Raw genomic sequence first — 14,277 nt, 5'->3', positions numbered from 1 at the left:
ATGATTCCCAAATGTTTCAGAAGCATCTTTTTGTTCCTTTAGCTGCTTGATATAATCATAGCATGGCAGAGATGGAAGGGATCCCAAGGGTCATCTAGTCAAACCCCCAGCAATGCAAGGATCCTGCCCACAGCCAGCCCTGGCTGGGCTCCAAACTCCAGCCTTCTGGTTACCATTGCAGTTCTGCATGTTGTGGAGAAAGGGGAGAGAGAAATGTGTTGCTTACACTCTCATAACACTGATATGAGATCCACACCATGCAGCCCTTTCAATAAGTAAAGTCTAAAGGGCTGTCACATGAAGGATGGAGAAAGCTTGTTTTCTCCTGCTCCAGAGGCCCTTAGGGCCTGAAGCAGCGACTCTCCTTCCTTGGAGGTTTTTAAGCAGCACTTGGATAGCCATCGGCCATGGATCAACTAGTTGAGATTCCTGCATTGCAGAGGGTTGGACTAGATGACCCTCAGGGTCCCTTCCAACTCTACAATTCTATGATGCTATGTTTTAAAGAGCTTCCAATGTGCCTTTTAGACACATTAAAAAGGTAAAGGTAAAGGGACCCCTAACTATTAGGTCAGGTCGCGGACGACTCTGGGGTTGCGGTGCTCACTTTACTGGCCGAGGGAGCCGGCGTATAGCTTCCGAGTCATGTGGCCAGCATGACTAAGCTGCTTCTGGCAAACCAGACCACAGCGCCACCTGAATCCCCTTAAAGCACATTACTTCTTCCGAAATGATTTGTGCAATTGTGGCTTCCCTCTCACAGACCCACAATCCCCAGAACCCCTAACAGACTACAATTCCCAGGATCATTTGGGGGAAGACACCCGGTTTTTAGAACAGGGATGGAGAACCTGCAGTTTGCTCATCCCCATTTCCTGGGAATCAGGAATGGGAAGCTCAAGTGCTTCTAACGGTATGATTATAGGGAGCAGCGTGAATAAAATATTGTAATAGGGTTATTAAGGTAATTGTATCAGAATTATTATGGGAATGTTAAGGAGGGAGGGGGAAAGAGAGATTGTGGAATTCTGGTGGTGAGTGATGATTGGATGAGGATTTGAAAGGGAGTTTAAATGTGAGGCAGTTGACAGTCAGTTGAGAGCAGTGGGTTCTGGAGGGGGTGGTTGGGCAACTAACTATTCAGTTTAGGATCAGTAGTCTAGTCATCATTTTTGTAATAAAGCAGCATATAAGATAAAGAGAATTTGAGGCCATAAGCTCAGGTACACACGTCATCATTTAGTGAATCATTCATACAATCTCCTTTAGTGAGGGTGTAGTACCTAGATTCTGAACCAAACACTGATATTTTTTGCTTTTTTATAGGAAGGATGTGGGTGGGGAGAATTCTGGGATACATCTCCACAGAAGCATTCCCAACCAGGGTGGACATTGGGCTCTCAAATTTAAAGGGTGCCCTGTGCATGCTAAAATTCAGCACCCCTCCCTCTTGTTCTTCAGCGTTGTTTTGGCACCCTCTGCAGTGTGATGCCCAGTGTAAGCACACTGGTCGTGCCATCCTAAAACTGCCCAGGCCCAACCTTGGGATGTGGTGTTGGCATGGGAGAGGTCCTTGTCCTGCCCAGGTGGACCACAGATAAAACACTTCCCGTAAACCTATAGGAATATCGAAATCAGGCCTCCTCCAGCTGGCAAGATGACTGGGAAACACTTCTCCTGCCACAGAAGGTCACAGCAAACCTGCTTTCCCATGGCACCACTGGGCTGCTGCTGCTGCTGCTGCTGCTGCTGCTGTTTGGCCGGAGCCTTTCCCAAACCATGGCCCTGTGAAGAAAGGACACTGTATACTCCTGGGATAGGCATCAGCTCTAGGGGACAGGGGTCCCGTGGGCCCTTCCCAGTGCTTTTCTTCTGGGGCACAGCCCCCTCAATATTCTCTCTCCCCCCCCCATCTGCCTTCCCAGCTCCCTCCCTTCCTTAGTCTGCTGCCTCCCCCCCCCCCCCGCCACATCCCTTCTTCTCCTGTGTGGCACAGAGCAGCTCAGAAGTAGCACAGGGGAAAGTGAGCCAGCAGAGGCAGGGCCCTCCTGCAGTGGGGACATAGGCCCTGGGGGCCCAGCCCGCAAACTACTGCAAGAACATCCTGAGCACCAGGAAGGGTGCCTGACCAGCAGACTAAGGGAAGGAGGGAGGCAGAACAAGCAGCCCTGCTATGCTGCCCATGCCCACATCACCACTGGCTGCCAACGCTCGCTGCTCCTGCCTGGGCACACGACGGCCCAACCCCTTGCTTGGAAGGAGTGGGGTGAGGGGTTGGGGCGAAACAGGCCTACTCCCCACCCCAGCCCCGTTTTGCTCAGGTTGGTGCCACAACCTCCTGGCACATATGGGGAATGGCTCCCCATTGAATTAACATACCACAACTTCCAAGTTGCAGTTTTTATACATGGCAGCTTCCCCGTCTTCCATTTGCTCATGAAGCCACAATAGCCTCTGAGGCCTTTTCTCGCAAGTATCTCACCATCATCTGACAGGCATCCCTCTTGCAGGGCGTTATAAGGCTTGCTTGCAAAGCAGCACTTTGTGACATCAGCTGGCAAACAGTGGCCAGGCTGCTGGGTTGCCAGGCAGCTGAATTCATAGGAAAAAGGGGTGGGGGGGGCAAAGTGGGATGAGGCCACCATGGGTCAGGCCAGAGTGTGCTGTTGGGGTGTGGTTGTGCCTCCCCTTGTTCTCCATCTTGCTCCCCCGCCCGTTCCTTTAGCTGCTCGATAGAATTATAGCATGGTAGAGTTGGAAGTGATCCCAAGGGTCATCTAGTCCAACCCCCAACAATGCCAGGATCCTGCCCACAGGCAGCCCTGGTTGGGCTCTAAACTCCGACCAACTTCTTACCAGCCAGATGCACTGACCCCTTGCAATTCTGCATGGGATGGAGAAAGGGGAGAAAGAAACGTTTTGCGCTCTGTCTCAGGACACTGATATGAGCATGCCTTTGAGGGGTAAAGCCAAACAGTTGGAGAGTGAGTCCCTATTGAAATTCATGTTGTTACAGTTCTCCAGGCTGTTATGGTTAGAAGGTTAGGAAAGGCCTCATCCTGAAACCTTAGGGGAACGCCTGTCAGCTGATTAAGACCAAGGCTTGGCAGAAGGAAGTCCACTGGTGCTTATCTAATGTTCCCTGGTTGCTGGAGTTTTAACAATGAGCACAGGACTGGGCGGACTTTGAATGTGGGAGGCAGCAGTGCTTCTGAATAGCAGTTGCTGGAAACCGCACAAGTTCTCCTCTGCTCAAATTCTGCTTACAAGTTCCCTGTAGGCATCTGGTCGGCCACGGTGAGAACAGGATGCTGGACTAGTTGGGCCACTGGCCAGATCGCGCCGATGCTCTTCTTATGTTCTTAACAAAGCACATTCATTGAGTGGAAGCAAACTGAGGGACCCCGGGTGCCAACTTCAGCTGTCAGGCTAGCCTCCCTCGCGGGGCTGTTGTGCAAGGATGGAAGGGAGGAGCCTTCTGGGGAGGGAGGCCCGAGCTCCATGGCCTGTTGTTGTGGTTATCCGTCTGTCTGGGGAGACAATGGAAGAGGGCACCTAATTCAAGGCAAACGTTACTGTTTTTGTTCCTCTGAAACGTGCGCGCGAATAATCCGTTGGGGAAACACCGTCCTGCCTTGCGGGGCTGCTGTAAGGATAACGGAGAAACTCTTTAAGCCCCCCTCAACACGCTACAATAGGGGAGGGCAATGCTTTTCTTGGTTGGTTTCCCCAGTAGTGATGTATGGAAGTGAGAGCTGGACCATAAAGAAGGCTGATCGCCGAAGAATTGATGCTTTTGAATTCTGGTGCTGGAGGAGACTCTTGAGAGTCCCATGGACTGCAAGAAGATCAAACGCATCCATTCTTAAGGAAATCAGACCTGAGTGCTCACTGGAAGGACAGATCGTGAAGCTGAGGCTCCAGTACTTTGGCCACCTCATGAGAAGAGAAGACTCCCTGGACAAGACCCTGATGTTGGGCAAGATGGAGGGCACAAGGAGAAGGGGACGACAGAGGACGAGATGGTTGGACAGTGTTCTCGAAGCTACCAGCATGAGTTTGACCAAACTGCGGGAGGCAGTGGAAGACAGGAGTGCCTGGCGTGCTCTGGTCCAGGGGGTCACGAAGAGTCGGACACGACTAAACAACAATAATGCTTTTCTTCGGGGTGGGGGGCGCTGAGAGGGGGTCGAGTCCCCCCCCTCCTCCCCATTTCTGACTGGGGCGACTGAGGGGGTAACAGCAGACCGCCGACCGCGGAAAATGAGAAGCCCCTTCGACTTCCATGGCAACGACGCCAGGCCGCTTCGCCTCCCCTCAAGCCGAGAATAGAGGCAGAGAGAAAAAAACGGCTGAGGGGAGAAGCAGCCGCAGCCAGGCCTTCCTCCTGCCGTTGCCGGGGCAACGCCTCGGGGAAGCATCGCGAGATCTTGGGAAGCCGGCATCTCCCTCTCTCTCGTGAGCGGGAACAGGAGGAGAGCCGCTTGGCGAATGGGGTTGCGGAGGAGACGTCACGTGGCGCGGCGCGCGCGCGCGGGCTCCCAGGAAAAGGGGAGGGGCTGACTCGGAGGTGCGTGAGGGGATTTTGTTACCGGCGGGTGGCGGGAGGCTTTTGAGGCCTACTCGGGTCCGCCTCACCTCAGCGGGCCGCCTTCCCCCGTACCCTCCGGTCCTTTGCCTGAGGAGCGGCGAAAGGAGCCCGGAGGCGGAGGGAAAATAGCCCCGTCCCTAGATAATTGGGATGAATGGATGGAGGAGGAGGCGGCGGTGGCGGTGGCTGTGTTGTAGGCCCAGGGGCGGCCCCCTCAGGATGTGAAATCCAGCCAGCGCGCCCCATTGCGGCTTTGTAAGTCGTAGCCCAGCGGCGTGTGAAGGGCCGCGAGTTTTCGCATTGTAGGGGGCTGGACTAGATGACCCTTGGGGGTCCCGCCCAGCTCCATGGTTCTGAGATTCCTCCTGCCGGCTGGGCTTTGCCATGCCTGCCCGGAGGCGGCGATGCTTCTGAATATTAAGTAATACATTTTAAATGCCGCCCTTCCAGGTCCGCAGGGCTGTTTGCAGGACACCAGGAAGGGGAGCTTGCTGCCCCGAGAGTCAAACTCGGGCGCAGACTCTTCCGTTCTGAGCCCAAATACCGTGTATCCATCTAGCCCAGTGTTTCTCAACCTCTGGGTCCCCCCATGTTGTTGGATTACAACTCCCATCATTCCTGACCACTGGTCATGCTGGCTAGGAATGATGGGAGTTGTAGTCCAACAACATCTGGGGATCCACAGGTTGAGAATTATGGCCTCCTCTGACTCAGTAGATGCCTTTCCCAGCCTTACTAAGTGAGATGCCAAGGAAGGACACAGGAACCTTTTATGTGATGAGTGTGTGTTCTACCACTGAGCTGTGCTTCCTGTTTAAATGTAAGCTCATGAAGCTTCCTCATATCAGATCAAACCCATCAGTTCATCTAGCACAATTGCTCCAACTGTGAGTTCCTTTCCAAGGTCTTGCCGATTAAAATCCTGTTATCTGGAAATGTCAGGGATTACATGTGGGTTGTGCTCTGCCACGGCGCTCTGATCAGACTCTGCACATTAAACACACATTAAACACAGACTGCACATTAAACACATATAGAACAGCCTTGCCAAAGTTATGCAAGGCTGGGACTGAAGATCTAGGGGGCAGCAACACGAGAATGGGCCTTGTACTGGCTACCTGCTGGTGGAATGCTCTCCCCAGGGAGGCTTGCCTGGTACCTTCATTACAAATCTTTAGGCAACAGGCAAAAACATTCTCTTGGAGGTCTTTAGCTAATTAAACAATTTATGGCAATTTAAACTTGTGGGTCTTATATTGTAAACTTCCCTGTGATCCTTGGATGAAAGCCGGCATAGGAGCCAGGTCTTAGGGCTTGAGGTCTCTTCAGCCCCCCTCCCGTGGTGTGGGGGACACGTAGCGGGCAGGGGTGGGGCTGGCATGTGTCCGGGGGGGGCAGGGCGTATGTCCTGGGGGCGGGGGCGGGCAGTCATGATGGCACCCTGCTGGGAACGTGCTGCCGGGGGGCAGGGCGCTACCCCCCCACACTCCTCTTCCTCCACCAGTGCCCCCCCCCAACATTTGAGGAGGCCGGGCATTGCCATTCAAATGGAGTTTGTGTGCTGTGTCTTGTGATTGTTAATGTGAGGCGGGGCTTACCTGCCCCCCCATATTTTATTCAAGTTGGCACCCCTGAAGGGCTATATAGAAATATAATAAACAGTAATAATGTCTGGGCAACTGCATTTCGTAAGTTCCATGGAGGCAAGATGAAATATAAATAAAATAAAATTGACCAGATTTACACACCTTCAGGCAATACTGTAGCATTAAGCGGGCCCAGACCATTCATTTGGCATAGTGATATATTTTGAACATTAAGAAGTCACAGTTTTTCAAAGTTAAATCTTGCCAGTTGTTTCTGGAATGTTCAAAATAACCAGCTGCTCTGCATAAAGAGATAATATGCTTTAAAGGTGAAGCGACAGGCTGCAATTCAAACCCCTTTTGCACTGGGTGGATTGGGCAATGAAGAACTCATCATTCTGCCCACCAAACATGTGGGTCGATAGAAATATTGCCAGTAGAATCCCCACAGCAGCCTTTGGAAAGCTTCAGAATCAGCAGTTCTGGGGAACTGGGAGGGGCTGGTCTGGGATCCACTGGTTTATGAGCCAGCCCCTCTGCTATATGGTTTGATAGCATTGGCAACATGTCCAATGCAGGACTTTCTGCCCTGGTTGGTGTGAGTGGCAGGGGCAAAGATGGCAGGGCCTGATTGGGATTGGGATTGCAGTGATACACTACAATTCTATATTCTCTACTTAAAAGCGTCTCAGCTGAGTTCTCTGGAGCTTGTTCCCAGGGAAACGTCCAGGTGGAAGTAGGTGTTCCGCTTTGCGAACTTTGCCTTGGAAGCTGAACGTCCAGTGTGGCTTCTGCAGCTTCCAATTGGCTGCAGGATGCTCCTGCAGCCAATCGGAAGCCACGCCTTGGTTTCCGAATGTTTCTGAAGTCGAACGGACTTCTGGAATGCATTCTGTTTGAAAGCCAAGGTATGACTGTACAATACTGCAAAGTTCTCCAGAAATGATACTTTGTAAAAGGCAGATGATCTTTTTGTTTCATGATTTTGCTGTTTGTTAGCAAGTCTAGCTTGTGTTACTCCAGACTAAATGGGTAGACTGCAAAGCAAAGTGTTTGGTCTTTTATCATTTGGAGAAGGGAGGTTCTAAAGTAAGCCTAAGAAACTTATCCCATTATGTTGCTGACTGGCTGGGATTAGGATTGTGAAGGTGTCCCAATGCAAAGACCATCACCACACCTGCAGAGAGCTTGGTGGACAAAAAACTGCTGCTGCCACCAATATTCCCACAATTAATACCAGGCAAAGGGTCACAAAATGGACTGTTGCAGGGGCAGAGGCAGAAGCAACTGTGGGTTTGCCGGATCCAAATTGGTTCTGTTCCTCGAGGGGCTTAGATTTACATGATTTCTCTGCCCGCCTCCAAAATAGGAATTGGGAGGGGGAGTTTGAAAACACTGTCCTTGTTAATACTAAAAAGTATTTAATACTAAAACTGTGTATCTGAAGAAGTGTGCATGCACACAAAAGCTCATACCAAGAACTAACTTAGTTGGTCTTTAAGGTGCTACTGGAAGGAATTTTTTTGTTTTGACTATGGCAGACCAACACGGCTACCTATCTGTAACCTGTTAATACTGTATTTTAGCAAAATGACACCTTGTACTTAAGGAAGTGTGCTGTTGATTTCAGACTCTGAGATCCTGACATGTCTGATGAAATATGCCCCAAATAAAATTAAATGGCATCACTGTGGACTTCCCATTTCAACCCTACAAATGTCAGGAAGAGTACATGTCTAAAGTGCTGGAATGCCTTCAAAAGGTAAGTAATCTTGAGAAATCACAGCCAGAGACCTCTGGAAGGCACTTCTTAAACAATGTTTAATAATGTGTGTCAAGAGTAAGAAATTTAGAGAGTAGTCATGCTGACATCTCTGAAATAACATAAGGTCCAGCATTTGGGATGTTTTGTTGGGAAAGGATAGATTACTCCTGGTTACCATTAGTTTGCTCTCAGACATAGTTGCAGTATTACACAATACATAATATATACAGGGGGGAAATGTGCATATATTATGCATAACACCATGAGATTGCTGACCAAGCCATTGTTTTATAAGTTTTGAATGTTTCAAATAGATGCAAAAGTACACTGGTTCAAAATGTCTTCTTGAAGTAAGTTTTATTCTATATATGTGTTCAGTTTTGACTCCCATCGAATGAAATGCAGACTTGGCATGGTGAGTGACACAGTTGTTTGTTTTATAAGTATCTTTGGGAGAATTCAAAGACAGCAGAGCATATATACTTGTGGCCTGCTTGGCTGTGAATATCATGGACAAAATTATTATTTTTAATTGGATAAGCTATTTTGGGATTTTCATGTTATATTGCATTTTTGAACTAAATTTGTTCATTCTACAAAAGTATCTGCCTAATATTCACAGTTGTAAATGGTAGTATAATGTTCTGATTAAGTAAATGAAGTATCATGAGCTTGGAAGTAACTGGGTCATTTCTCAACTCACTCATGAAAATGGACAATGCAGTATAATGCTTAAAAAAACCCATGTTGTAAAGATTACTGTTGTTATAGAATATGAAGTGCTGAAAGCATTCAGGAGAAATGCTATTTAAATAATAAGAGTGCAATAATTTAGACTGCAAATAATTTAGACTGCAATCCTTTGCGTGCTTACTCCAGTGTAAACTGCTGAACCTAGTAGTACCTACTTTCAAGTAAATTTGCATGAAACTGTTGATTTAGTTGATTTATTTAATTTTCATAAATCTGCAAGGGATAGAAACCAATAGTTCCGAAAGAAAAAAAAATCATATTCTTGATTTTAGATGCACACATGTCACAGCAAGCATCTTAGAGGATGCTTCCATCTGCAGTTATAAAATTTCAGGATGGTGTCACTCACCATGCTGCTATTAATAATCAAGAAACGGCAATGCTTGTTATTTAGAAGTAAGTCCTAAGGCAGCAAATCATATACTCATATACTGTTGTCAGTTTCCTGGGACAAAACAAAAAAAAATCCTTCCAGTAGCACCTTAAAGACCAACTAAGTTAGTTCTTGGTATGAGCTTTCGTGTGCATGCACACTTCTTCAGATACACAGAATTTTTTTTGTTTTGACTATGGCAGACTAACACGGCTACCTATCTGTAACAGTTTCCTGGGAGTAAGTGCCATGGAACTCAGTGGTACTGAATTTTGGATTAGGATTGTGTTTAGGATTGTATCTAAAGCTATGTTCGGCGTGCAAGTGGAATGAAGTCTGCTTGTGCCACAGGGTCTTGCCTTCCCCCACCCCCTTACATGCTCTCAAAATAATTTTCTGGCGGGTAGGTGAACCTTCTGGAGCACCTTCTGGGGAAATGTGAAAGTTTGTAGTGGGGAGGAGAGGAGAGTGAAGTCCCAGTGCACAAGGAGAAATGCACTTGTGTAATGTTCAATTTCACTCCCAAATAAGTATTCTTTGTAACTTAAAATCTTGCATAAATTCCCGTCAGTTGAAATTGGCTAAATTCAAGACATTGACTTCCATTTCTTGTTTTTGAGATATATTTTTATACTGTTCAGAACAGATGCATTTTGAACATATGAAACCTGCTTAACACTTCCTGAAAAGAGGCTATTTTGCAAACCCTTCTCTTGTTAGTGCCAGACGTATCGCATTAGATCTGTTTGTAGAGAAGTGGGTAGGTGGGATTTCTCTTACACTTGCAGATGAGGGGAAAGAAGCAAATAAGTAGACCTTATGTTCATACAATCTGTTCTTAAGGCTTGAGAACTGAGACCATGCATTCCATTATCTCTCTTGCACGTCTGCAAGAAAATCTCTTAAGGAACCATTGTGCTCAGAGGCCATTTTGTAAATCTTTATTATTATCACTGCCCTACACAAGTGCCCTAACATCTGTTGTAGAAGCAAGGGGATCTGTTTACAAAGTGACAAGCAGGTCTTGCCATTGCTGTAATGCTGTACATGGGTTTCAAGGACACTTCTCTGTAAAATGTGTGCATAATTTCAAATGCAATTTATCAACAGAGGGCTTTTTCTCTCCAAGAGTTCCAAATCACAGAGTTCCTGTTGTCAGACTTGGAACAATTGTTTAACTCTGCCTCAACACCAGTTTGAAGTGCCAACTAATTTAAACAGATCAAGTAAAACTTGTAATCATAATATTAGTGCGTAAGAACTTTGGCATGGTTGCCCTAAAACTGAGTCTGTCAACGACCCTCTCACTGTCACCAACAATGCCTGTTCCTTTCTTAAGTATTTCAGTCAGAGATGGCTCTAGATTAGAATAACCTTTGGAGCTCTATCTGTCTTGCTACATTTTCCTTTTCCAGTCTGGTAAAACAAGAAGCCAGAAAGAGAGCTTTGGTTGAAGTTTCTAACGTCATAGAATCAGAGTTGGAAGATACTTCTAGAACAGGCTGCTCACAGCAGGGTATTAAATTACTGTGGACATATAAATTCTCCAGTAAATGCTGAGTCAAATGATTTATGCAGATTAAGCTATACAGTGACAGCTAGAGAGAGCATTGTTCTTGGTCAATTTAACTAAACCATACAGTCCAGATGATATGTGTGCACCATCCTGTTTACAGTGGTAGCTTCCAGAGAAGACCAGGTGGCCAGCTGCGATCCTCATTACTAGTTTGGTTCTCTCCTTAAGAGTTAGGTTCTAACTGAGCAGCTAAAGGAAGCTGCCCTAGCTCACCCTGCCTAATCTGCTCCTAGTCCTTCCTAGCAACCTGTCTTCCATCCAGGCTGCCAGCATTTGTCAGCCACTTACAGTGGTACCTCGCAAGACGAATGCCTCGCAAGACAAAAAACTCGCAAGACGAAAGGGTTTTTTGTTTTTTGAGCTGCTTCGCAAGACGATTTTCCCTATGGGCTTGCTTCGCAAGACGGAAACGTCTTGCAAGTTTGTTTCCTTTTTCTTAACACCGTTAATACAGTTGCAACTTGACTTCGAGGAGCAACTCATAGAACGCGGTGTGGTAGCCTTTTTTGAGGTTTTTGAAGACTTTGGTGATTTTTGAAGCTTTTCCAAAACTTTCCCGACACCGTGCTTCGCAAGATGAAAAAAATCGCAAGACGACAAAACTCGCGGAACGAATTAATTTCGTCTTGCGAGGCACCACTGTATTTGTTTCTGTACAGACTCATGGGGAAAATGCTTAGCAATTAGCTGGCAGTTAAAGTGAATGTCCAGTTTTCTAATGATTTCTTTTCTCTACTTGTTACCATTATTCAAGCAAGTGAATGGGATTTTAGAGAGTCCCACAGGCACGGGGAAGACACTATGCCTCCTTTGTGCATCTCTGGCTTGGCGGGACCACTTCAAAGATGCCATCTCTGCACAGAAGATAGCCCAGCGACTGAATGGAGCAGAACTCTTCACTGACCGGCCAATGTCATCTTGGGGCAGCGCTACCACAGGTGCTGATATCCCAGGTAAGTCTTGGGTCTTGTGGTTCTGTAACCAATGTCATGTTCATTTGGAAGCCACAAGGTGGTATTACTAGGGTTCTTAGACTGGAGTGTTTGACCTTATAGAAGAAGTAGAAAATGAGATGTGACAAGCTGGCAAACATTGCAGTTGCCCAGCCTCAATAGAGTCCCACACTGTTGTTGCGGAAATTCAGGTGCATGGAAGGTGGGGAACATGTGAACCTATGCAAACATTGCTGAGTGTTATGGTTAGTTTCTTTTCTTTATCAGAAGCTAGAGAAAAACTTAGGGATTCTGTTAATTTGATTATTTCATCAGTGTTGGAATTTGCTCATTAGCAACCCAGTGGGACAAAGAATAAAGCATAATCAGTGATAAAAGACCACAGACTCAAGATCGTCTTTGAAACAAATCAGTTTATTGATGTACAGTGCTTCATTCAAATCGTATTATCTTCATATGGAAGTTAATGATATTCTAAACTTTGAATTATAACATAAAAAGAAAGTAATGTAAGAGAGCAAGTTAACACTTAGAAAATAATATAGAGTAAGAGTAGACTAAGATTATCATTGTAATTACATTGATAAAGGAGCCAATCAGAGTTTGTTTTTTCCCATTCTAACTGAAATTTTGGCCTTCTAACATCCTAAACATTGCTAAAGTTTCATAGCATATCTGGATTTCTAGGTTTTCTACCACACTTAACATTTTGGAATAAAAGTCCTAGTTACTCAACCAGTGCAGGGAGGGAACATATAAAAAAGAGGGGGAAAGGCGGCGGCAGCAAGGAAAGAATGAAGAGAGTGAGAATCAATTCTCTGAACACTTTTTATAGGGATTAGAAACTGGGCCAGGAAGATTAGACTTCCCATCTTTTGTGTCAGTTTGATTACTTGTGTAGGTGATCCCACATAAGATGTAGACCAGGGGTTGTCAACGTGGTCCCTACCGCCCACTAGTGGGCGTTTCAGGTTTCTAGGTCGGTGGGAGGGGGTTCTACGGCACAAGCTGAATCCTCCTTCCATCGATGGTAAGGAAATTTTACCATCAAGAAAGATGCATTAGTGGGAAGTAGGTATAAAAAGGTTGACTACCCCTGATGTAGACTCTGGATATCCATAATCTATGGGTGAACCATTTTTTCACCAAGGTCAGGTGCACCCTTGACACATTCCAGCAATTCCTTTGAAACATTCTAGCAGTATCTACAATTCCACACCAGGAGCAATCCCATTCCTCCTCTCTTTAGGATCTTATTATACTGGTGGTGTAATGTTGTATTTAACATTATCATTAGGTTTTCGTCACCCAAGATGCCATGGTCTCACATGACTGTCTCTGAAATTCAGTAAAAAAAATTCAAGGAGCCTTCACAAAGTGGCACAGTGTTGAAATCCATTTCATCCATGTTGATCCATCATGGTTGCTGTGCTGTAGTTGTTCAATCCTCAGGTCTGGCAGGGCCCAGATTTGCACTCTTTCTTACATTTTTATATTTTTGGGGCCTCTTTTGCTTACTAACTTCAATCTGTATAAATCAGGGCATTAGTTTTCACTGTCATGTGCAGATGCTTATCCTACAGGTGCTTCATAGAACGACTCTTAGCTAAAGTGATTAAAAATATGCACTCTTGTTCCTTATAGGTGAGTGGTTGAGTTGCAAAATCCACCACTGCCTCCGCAGGCTGAGTTGTTACCATAGCACCAGAAGGGGAAAAGCAGACTGATGATATATTTAGCACTAAACAAGAACTAATTTTTTCCCTTTCTGCTTCCTCCCCCCAATCCCCTTCTCGCCTTCCCCACTTGACAGCTTATTACACTGACGTTCCTAAAATAATTTATGCCTCCAGAACTCATTCTCAGCTTACTCAGGCCATCAATGAATTAAAGAACACAGTTTACAGGTAAAGAAACTTAAGATATTGATGCTCACTCCAGGTGTGAAACAACTTGGGATATATGTGTCTGGCAATTTTTGTTTTAGCTGTATTATTGTTGATAGAAATGTTTTTGAAAACACTCGTTATATAAGCTGTCGCTGAGACATTTTGCAGCCATAGTAAAGGAGATCTCCCTCAACACAGAGGGAATATAGCTTTTGCAAAATATACTGCCCTTTAATGCTGAAAAGCTTATGCATTATGCCCTGCTTCATTTCCATGTTTGAAATGCTTGCCACAACCCAGCCATGTATATCTTCAGTGTCTTGTCTTGATTAAAATGTCAGTGCTTGTGTCGTTCCCCCCGTTTAATAGGCCAAAGGTATGTGTATTGGGTTCCAGAGAGCAGCTCTGCATCCACCCTGAAGTTAAAAGACAGGAAAATAACCATACGCAGGTAAGAGCATAAAAGTAAAACCGCACTGACTCTTGTTCATCCAGTGAGAGCTGTGGGCAGTGGGAATTTAAATCCAGGTCTCCCTCACTAATACTTTACCTACTTCATCTTGCCCATTTCTGGGCCCATTCCAAAGTTCTGGTCGGCTTTTCAAGCCCTCCACTGCTTAGGTAGATGTCCTTTTCTGGGTGTCCACCTGTGGCATCTCTGTGGTGGCACCCCGATAACTGAATGATCTCACCTGAAAGGTCTGCATGAAAGAGAGGTTCTCCTGAAACCTACTTTGTCATTTTGGTGCCAGACAAAGACCTTTGTATGTTCTCAGGCCTTTCGGTCATAA

General features: G+C 46.2%; 1 protein-coding gene across 11 annotated transcripts in view; it reads left to right on the top strand.

The window, feature by feature from the left end:
- Nucleotides 1–4,460: 4,460 nt before the first annotated feature.
- RTEL1 (regulator of telomere elongation helicase 1) overlaps nt 4,461–14,277 on the top strand; it is a 70,259-nt gene continuing 60,442 nt past the window's right edge. For 8 of the 11 annotated variants that reach the window (XM_077929401.1, XM_028735502.2, XM_077929400.1 and 5 more), the window contains exons 1-5: nt 4,577–4,846; nt 7,808–7,939; nt 11,399–11,597; nt 13,411–13,504; nt 13,856–13,937. In XM_077929401.1, coding sequence (XP_077785527.1) covers nt 7,838–7,939; nt 11,399–11,597; nt 13,411–13,504; nt 13,856–13,937 — 477 coding nt within the window. In that variant the 5' untranslated portion in view covers nt 4,577–4,846; nt 7,808–7,837. The other 3 variants (XM_077929397.1, XM_077929398.1, XM_077929405.1) reach the window with 3 other exon arrangements.

This window comes from Podarcis muralis, chromosome 5, assembly GCF_964188315.1.
Source record: "Podarcis muralis chromosome 5, rPodMur119.hap1.1, whole genome shotgun sequence".
Taxonomy (NCBI): Eukaryota; Metazoa; Chordata; class Lepidosauria; order Squamata; family Lacertidae; genus Podarcis; species Podarcis muralis.
This window is presented reverse-complemented; position numbering and strand designations above follow the sequence as displayed.